At 40.3% G+C, this 9,156-nt stretch overlaps 1 gene segment (V, D, J or C); it reads left to right on the plus strand.

Annotated features, from left to right (window-relative positions):
• Positions 1 to 6,163: 6,163 nt before the first annotated feature.
• LOC114686311 lies at positions 6,164 to 6,783 on the plus strand. The segment is given in 2 exon segments: positions 6,164 to 6,350; positions 6,473 to 6,783. Coding segments are annotated over 2 exon segments (498 nt in total).
• The last annotated feature ends 2,373 nt before the right edge of the window (positions 6,784 to 9,156 follow it).

The raw sequence follows: 9,156 nt of genomic DNA on the forward strand, positions 1-9,156 counted from the left end.
CCTCCCCATCAGCTTCCTCCCACCAACCCTTCCCCCTTTCCTACCTCCTCCAAGGCAAGGCCTCCCATAGGGAGTCAGCATAGCCTGGTACATTCAGTTGAGGCAGGTCCAAGGCTGTCCCCCTGAACCAAGGCTGTGTAAGGTGTCCCACCATAGGCAGTGGGATCCAACAAGCCGGCTCATGCAGCAGGGAGAGATCCTGATGGGCCCCTTAAGTAGGTCAAGCTAAACAACGGTCTTGCCTATGCAGAGGGCCCAGTCCAGTCCCATGGATGCTCCCACCCTTTTTCATTGTCTGTTGGAAGTGGATAGCTCGCTTTCTGCTTTCTCTTCTTTCGTTCCGTTTTGAGGCATGAGCTCTATACGTAGCACAGGTTAGATTCACACAGATTATCCTCCTCAATAAGTGTCAGGGATTCCATGATTATAGCCATTAAACACGATAACCAGCTTCTTTTTTCACAGGTTTTTTATATATTCTTAAAGCTAAAATCAGGTCTTGAGTTTCAGGAGTGACTTTTGACTTCACTTTTACAAAATGCAGAAGCTGTGAGAATTGACAGTGAGAAATTGTCTCAATGTATTTTTCATTTTGAGACAAGCATGAACATTTGGGGCCAGAGAAGGAATGTTATAGTTTGTGTCTATAGTGTTCTCACAAATGTTGTGTTCAAAAATCCATCCGTAGTTGATTGTGCCACTAGGAAGTGGAGGAAACTAAGGGATTGCATCTGGTTAGGAGAAGAAAGTAACTACAGAATGTCTCTGGGTAGTAGGTTACTTCCTCCCACCTAGCCTTTGTCCTATAATCTTTCATCACCACTCTAGATCTCTTTCCCTCTTTCATTTTTTTTAAACAAAGCTGCTCTACTTCACATACCCTCCATCACCATGTGCTGTCTCGTTCTAAGCCCAGAAAGAATACATTGCTGCCATCACGTGTAGGCACCTGGGATTCTGAGAGAGAGAGAGAGAGAAAAAGTCCTCCTTTATGTAGCTTGAGAGCTTCTCTCCAGGGTTCCCCAAGCCCCGCAGTCCCACAATCCACTTATAAAATAATCACTCAGACGCTTATATCACTTATAAACTGTATGGCCGTGGCAGGCTTCTTGTTAACTGTTCTTATATCTTAAATTAACCCATTTCTATAAATCTATACCTTGCCACGTGGCTGGTGGCTTCCCGGCGTCTTCACATGCTGCTTCTCCTCGCGGTGGCTGCAGTGTCTCTCTCTCAGCCTTCCGCTTCCCAGAATTCTCCTCTCTCCTTGTCCCACCTACCTCCTGCCTGGTCATTGGCCATCAGTGTTTTATTTACATAGAGTGATATCCACAGCACTTCCCCTTTCTTCTTTTTTTTAAAAAGGAAGGTTTTAACTTTAACATGGTAAAATTACATATAACAAAACAATTACCGAGCAAGAATTATAGTTACAATATTAAAGAAGATGTGCTATCTATCTTATATTTGTGAGTTTAAGGTTTTATAGCTAACTTATCTTTTATCATAACTGAGGAAATTACGACTATCTAGTCTTCAACCACATCAAAGACCTGAGAAGAAACATAATGGTACCTGAGAAATGGTAGATGGATGCAAGCAACTTTCGGGAATCTTGCAAAAGTAGACCAAGACAGCTGGCAGCCTGGACAGTCACCTAATGTTTTTTAGCATTGTTGGTGCATTCAAATTGGCTACAGGCCTAGAGTATCTGACAGACCATTTTCAGAAGCAGGATTTCTGAAAGACCATCTTACCCTGTCTTGGCAGAGTACAGTGGTCGCTTTCCTTGTGTCCCGCTTGTCCAGAAAGGACAGCATTGCATTTGTACTGTCAGCCATCAAGGCAAGGGCAGTTCTTTGCCCAGTAGGCCATTTTGTGCCAAAAAGACAAACTTCCAAATGGAAATGTCTTAGAAGCCCAACATTCTCTCGGGATCAATTGGTGCAGCCAGGAGCAATTGTGTCTCACGTCAACAGAATTCTAAGTTATTTAAATGCCATATTCTCCAGGTCTATGAAGTGTTTGAAGATTACCTATCTATCTGAAATATATCTATGTATACCTAGAAGACTTAACTAACATGGCTACAGATATGATTATCATAGATGACTAATTATTAATCTATTTTTTAATTATCCATTACAATTTTAAATGAGTTATATAAACACAACACCTCAAACAAGAATAGAAATATATACATATATATAGAGAGTATAACAAAATTAACTTCAAGTTTGTATCAATGAACCAAAATTTATACCAATGTAAAACATTTTAAACATAAACTAAAATCTATACCAATGTAAAACATTTTAAACAAGTTATTCTTTAAAAGTAGGTTCATTAATCTACCCTTTTATCTTATCATCTCCATATCCTCCTATATATCATATCCCCTTTTCTTTTTTAGAAAGAGATCACATTTATAATCAACCTGTTTTAAATAAAAATATTGGTTTTTCTCTGTCCCACACCAGAGGGCTCTTCTGATTTGGGACACAAGAATCACTTAACCATTTTTTTTTTTAAAGCAATATGTCTGGGTTTAGAGGGGAGTGAGCCAATTCCACCTCTAAAGCCAGGTTGGTATATTTGGGAATTTGGGCGTAGCATCTCTTACTACTTCCTGCTGGAGGGGGGCGCTGTATCTTATGGGGATGCAAAGAAAATTTTAGACCTATGGGGTAGTCCGTGAGGCTGTATTGTGTGAACCAGTTGCCTTGAAACCGGTCTGGATGTTGGATCATCTGGGCCATGGTGTCATCGGAGTCCTTTCAGGGGTCTTGGCTGGTGAAACCTGATGTATCTTAATCTGGAACAAGTCCACAGCCTCTGGCTTTCTGTGGAAACAAAATCAGAACCTCTTTTCCAAAGTAACATATCCTTATATCCAAATTTTGAAGTCAAGGTACCTTTAAAATATACATTTTGGCATAACTCAACAGCTTTTGTAATCAAATGTTTTTCTTTAGTTATGAATATCAAAGAGAACATAATCCAGATTTTCTGTGTGGTAGCCATCTTTATATGGCTTATGTTTTATATTACCTTGAGCCTTGAGCCTATTGCTTTAAACTGTACCATTGTAAGCCTGAAACGGTGCTGTGGCTGCTGGCTCCGCCCACTTCAGCTTCCCAACATGGCAGTGGTACGTTTTCCGCCAGCTCTGGGAGTCATCAAGTCTCAGAAATAGTGGGTCTAAGCTTTTATCAAAGCAGCATGTAGCCCAGAAACCTTTTTTTAAAAAAATACTAGTAAAGACTAAATCTACTACACAGCATAATGTGCCTCTGGCAGACCCCTCATTCCCGCCATACTGCCGGTCAAACGCACCCGCCAGGAACCCGCCAGTGTTCAAACCTGCGTTTTGCGGCGTCTAGCTGCTCATATGAGACAAGAAGCAGGAACCTGGTTTTGGCTCTGTTTAGAATTGGTTATTAAATATTCTCAGGTTTAAGGTGGAAACTCGAGCCGTTGGGCGCCATTTGTAGCTTGAGAGCTTCTCTCCAGGTTCCCCAAGCCCCGCAGTCCCACAATCCACTTATAAAATAATCACTCAGACGCTTATATCACTTATAAACTGTATGGCCGTGGCAGGCTTCTTGTTAACTGTTCTTTTATCTTAAATTAACCCATTTCTATAAATCTATACCTTGCCACGTGGCTGGTGGCTTCCCGGCGTCTTCACATGCTGCTTCTCCTCGCGGTGGCTGCAGTGTCTCTCTCTCAGCCTTCCGCTTCCCAGAATTCTCCTCTCTCCTTGTCCCACCTACCTCCTGCCTGGTCATTGGCCATCAGTGTTTTATTTACATAGAGTGATATCCACAGCACCTTTAAATTAATCTTTTTTTCCTGTTTTTTTTTTCTTCAGTGATTCACAGCTGACAGACAAGTTTTTATAGCCATGATTAATTCTGGAACAAACTTATTATTGTGAAACCATACTCTCTTTGTCACAATGACACCAACTCTGATGAGAAATCTAGGAATGTTAGAATATTAAGTAAAGCCAAATACACAGAGAAGACAAAGACTGTGTTTTCCATTAGTTTTTTTTTTTTTTTGACTAAATGTCAATATCTTCAGAATTGATCCAGAAAACAATTTTCTTACAACTCTGGAGTTCAGCAGTCTCCCAAACTAAACTCAAGGATAAGTAGAGCTGTGAGATTCCTCCATATTCCAGGGTATAGAATCTAATGCTAACATTTTCATTCCAAGAATCTACCACATTCCCTGAACAATGGGTACTAGCTCCCACAATCTATCTTTTCCATTGTAACAACCACCTTGCTTAGCTCAACTTCCTCTCTCCCTACTAGAAACGCATTTGTGGTTATGTTGATCATACCCACATACTTTAGGATGTCTATACCATCTCACAATCATATCCCAATCACACCTGACAAGTCATCTTGACATGTAACTTTCGATTTCTAATTTCTAGAAACTAAATTTGGATAGTTATGGGAAGGTTCAGTGAGATCCATTATCCCTCAACCAATAGCTAGTATCCTCTCCTTAAAACGTGACCTTTTTGAGCAACAACAATAACAACAAAAATCAGAAGTCTTATTTATTAAGGAACATAGGAAGAAGACACGTAAATCTCCAGGTGTACAGGTATTTATTCAGAGAGGTTATTGGATTATTTTAGAAGGCAGCTATGCTCACTACTATACCATCAACACATTTCCTTAGGAAACAGAAGCATTTATGACTTAATCCAATCTAAGGACCATTGGTAAAAAGAAGTTGAATGTTTCTGGAATTCCCTTCGTATTTGCACATATCATTATAGGTGGTGGTTTAGATCATAGATGCCCTGCAAAATTATAATAATTTGTTTATTGTTTTAGATTGAGAGGAACTGTCATCTTCCTGTTATCATCTACTGAAGTTTCCTGAATGAGGCTTCCTCCATATTCCTGACTATCACGTGAGAAGGAAGAACTGTCTTCCAAGCCTCAAAGATCAAAGAGAGACATGAAGGCAGCTGGTAGGTACCAGCAGAAAGACAGTGAGGAGGCAGAGAAACCTGCATTCCTATTAATCCACCAAAACTGCTGTGTGGTACTCCTAATGGGGAGGGTGTTCGATACCCTGAAGAAGCTGATTTAATCATGGGTGTTTGTTCACACTCATCATTCAAGACCAGATGCTGGAAAATCAGCGGGGTCAGGCTCAAGCTTCAACACTGACCTTCACAGTTTTTTTTTTTTTTAATTCCCCTAAAAGACCCTTGGGATTCCTAGGGGAATAAAGGTACTGAAGACTGAATAGATACTACTTCTGATGACGAATAAGGCTGGATGGCCAAGGTGAAGACATGGGTGTGAGATGGGTGGTGTTCAAGTGTATGTGCTATAAGAATACATAAACATTTCTGCATCTTAGGTTGTTGGCAGACTGAGACACACATGAAGACAGTGAGACTGCTGACTAAGTCGGGATGATGGCTCCAGTTACTGCTCAAGAGCTAAAGTGAAAATATCATTTGCAATACATAGCAGAGCCATGTATTGAGTAGCAGTGATGTCTGTTATAGTGTTCAAGTCTGTCCTCGTTAATCAATACTTCATGACGAGGAATAGTGGGAAATAGAAGTAAATGGTAGAAAAGAGCAAATATGGAAGACCCTAAACTGAGAAAAACATGCAACCCATTTAGTATGTGAATATGAAAGTACCTCCATCTCCAGACGGAGTCAGGAATCCAAGCGACACATGATTGGGATCAAGTTGTTATATGTGCACCTGGTGTGTAATTCCTCTCTTTGTAGGCATAGTTAAAGCTGTAAAACCTTATTTTTTAATACATTAAAATGATCCTTATAAATTATTCTTTTAATTCATAGATATGACTGCTCTAAATTCACAAATACATTTCAAGGAGAGCATGTAGTATTTTTTAACCTAAGAATTATTTGAGTGAGTTAAATGTTTAATATTCCCTTCTCTGCTGTATATTACCTTAGAGTGGATATTTTTCAATGTTACCCCAATATGTCTTTGAAATATATTATCCAAAATAGAACTTATATACATTGGAAATTTCATCTATAATTTTAAAACTTGAAAAAGAAATGTAATCTTTGGAGGTATGTATGTGGTCTGACCTGAGGCATCTGGGGACACAGGACTTGTGCTCAGTTACTGAGATGAGCAAGTCTTGCAGCTGTGCCCACCCTAACTGGTTCCCAGTGATTTGCATGCACTCACTGCACAGCCTTGAGGACTTCTTCATATACCAGTCACACCCTGTACAGTTGTCACTGCAGTCAGGACTCAGCATGGACATGAGGGCCCCTGCTCAGCTCCTTGGGCTCCTGCTGCTCTGGCTTCCAGGTGAAAAAGGACTAACATGGGAATTTCACTGTGACATAGTGATTATTGTTGACTGGCATTTGGGGGAGGTCCTTTATTATCATGTTTAACTATGTGGGCATTTATTATGTCTCTACTCCTAGGTGCCAGATGTGACATCCAGATGACTCAGTCTCCATCCTCCTTGTCTGCATCTCTGGGAGACAGAGTCACCATCACTTGCAAGGCCAGTCAGGGCATTAGCAATTATTTAAGCTGGTACCAGCAGAAACCAGGGAAAGCTCCTAAGCTCCTGATCTACTATGCATCTAACTTGGACAGTGGGGTCCCATCGAGGTTCAGTGGCAGTGGGTCTGGGACAGATTATTCTCTCACCATCAGCAACCTGGAGTCTGAAGACATTGCAACTTATTACTGTCAACAGTATGCTCAGTACCCTCCCACAGTGATATAAGTCATAACATAAACCCACCTGGAAGCAGAAGTGAGAGGCTGGGCTGCCCCAGCTGCTCCTCTTTATGAATCACTCACTGAAACTGTTTCTCGGCTATCACAGGATATTTAGTAAAGCTCTTAGAGAGTCATTTATTTTGATAAAAGTGGCTAAGCAGTCCTCTCTGTACCCTAAATATCTTCCTTCATTATCTCCAGCACTACACAGTACCAATGCCCTTTCTGCTTGAACAGAGGATGCAGTCATTCTTTATAAGGAGTCTGAGTTATATCTCCAGCTTGGATTCATACAGAACAGTGGAAACTACCGTGAATATTTTAGAACACATTATTTAAATACAGAATATTAGCTTCTAAGTGCCAGTATTTAAAGGGCAGAGAAATCTTACAGAGAGAAGCTGACAGCAGGAAGGATTCTGGTTTTCTCTAAAATCTAGAGCACAAGTGTCAGAGAAAGGGGAGGCTCTAACCAAGATTCTCTGCTGTGTCTTGAAATTCCAGTCGTGATACTCTCAGCTGTCTGCAGCACTTCACATAGGAACTAAAGGCTCCTATGCACGCTGGTCTGCTTACAAAAATCAAATCATATCGAACCACACTCATATGACCTTTAATTCCACTGTGTGAAGTGGAAAATGGATTCATATATATAACATCATATAGGTTGTAAAGGATTGTCTTACATTTGCGTTTGTAAGTGATATTAATGAAGAATTGATATTCCAGAGCGTAGCTTTAGAAACAACACAATTATGGGGGTGAAAACCTTAGAGATCAGGGAAATAGTGAGAGACACCAGCTAGCCTCTACTCACCATGCCACTGTAGCTTTCCAAGAGAGCTACTTACTGTCTACCCAGGCTTTTATTGCCTTGCTGTTCTGCTCTCTCATTGGCTCTTAGCCTAGCTACCTCACTTCCTTGTTACTGCCTGTCTTTACAGAACTCCAGGTCTCTATGATTGGTACTGGATTAAAGGCATGTGTCACCACACTTGGCTGTTTCCTAGTATGTCCTTGAACACACAGAGACCCTGCCTGCCATGTGATTGGATTAAGGGTGTGTGCTACCACTGCCTGACTTCTATGTTTACTTAAAAATGGCTGGCTATGTCCTCCGATCTCCAGGCAAACTTTATTTATTAACATACAAATAAAATATCACCACAGAGTACATACCATATTTGTCTTTCTGAGTCTGGGTTACTCACTTAGGATGATATTTCTAGTTCCATCCTTTTGCCTGCAAATTTCATGATGTCATTGTTTTTTTTTTTTACAGCTAAGTAATACTTCATTGTGTATATGTACCACATTTTCTTTATCCATTCTTTGGTTGAGGGGGCATCTATGTTGCTTCTAGGCTATTATGAATAATGCTTCTATGAACGTAGTTGAGAAAATGTCCTTGTTTTATGCTTGAGCATCCCTAGGGTATATGCCCAAGAGTGGTATCATTGGGTCTTGAGGAAGATTGATTCCCAGTTTTCTGAGAAACTGCCATACTGATTTCCACAGTAGCTGTACAAGTTTGAATTCCCACCACCAGGTGGAGGAGTGTTCCTCTTGCTCCACATTCTCTCCAGCATAAGCTGTCATTAGTGTTTTTGATCTTAGCCATTCTGACAGGTGGAAGATGGTACCTCAGAGTCATTTTGATTTGCATTTCCTGATGAATAAGGGTGTTGAGCAATTCCCTAAATGTCTTTTGGCCATTTTAGATTTTTCTGTTGAGAATTCTCTGTTTAGCTCTGTCATCCATTTTAAAATTGGATTATTTGATATTTTGCTGTCTAGTTTCTTGAGTTCTTTATATAATTTGGAGATTAGCCCTTTGTCACATGTGGGGTTGGTGAAGATCTTTTCCCATTCTATAGGCTCTCATTTTGTCTTATTTACTGTGTCCTTTGCCTTACAGAAGCTTCTCATTTTCAGGAGATCTCATTTATTAATTGTTGCTCTCAGTGTCTGTGCTACTGGTGTTATATTTAGGAAGTGATCTCCTATGCCAATGCATTCAAGACTACTTCCTACTTTCTCTTCTAGCAGGTTCAGAGTAACTGGTTTTGTGTTGAGGTCTTTGATCCACTTGGACTTGAGTTTTGTGCACGGTGACAGATATGGATCTATTTGCAATCTTCTGCATGTTGACATCTAGTTCTGCAAGCACGATTTGTTGAAGATGCTTTCTTTTTTCCATTGTACACTTTTGGCTTCTTTGTCAAAAATCAGGTGTTCATAGGTGTGTGGATTAATATCAGGATTTTCAATTCGACTCCATTGGTCCCATGTCATTTTTTTATGCCAGTACCAAGCTGTTTTTATTACTATAGCTCTATAATAGAGCTTGAAGTCATGGATTGTGATGCCTCCAGAG

The sequence above is a fragment of the Peromyscus leucopus genome, chromosome 3 (assembly GCF_004664715.2).
Source record: "Peromyscus leucopus breed LL Stock chromosome 3, UCI_PerLeu_2.1, whole genome shotgun sequence".
Classification (NCBI taxonomy): domain Eukaryota; kingdom Metazoa; phylum Chordata; class Mammalia; order Rodentia; family Cricetidae; genus Peromyscus; species Peromyscus leucopus.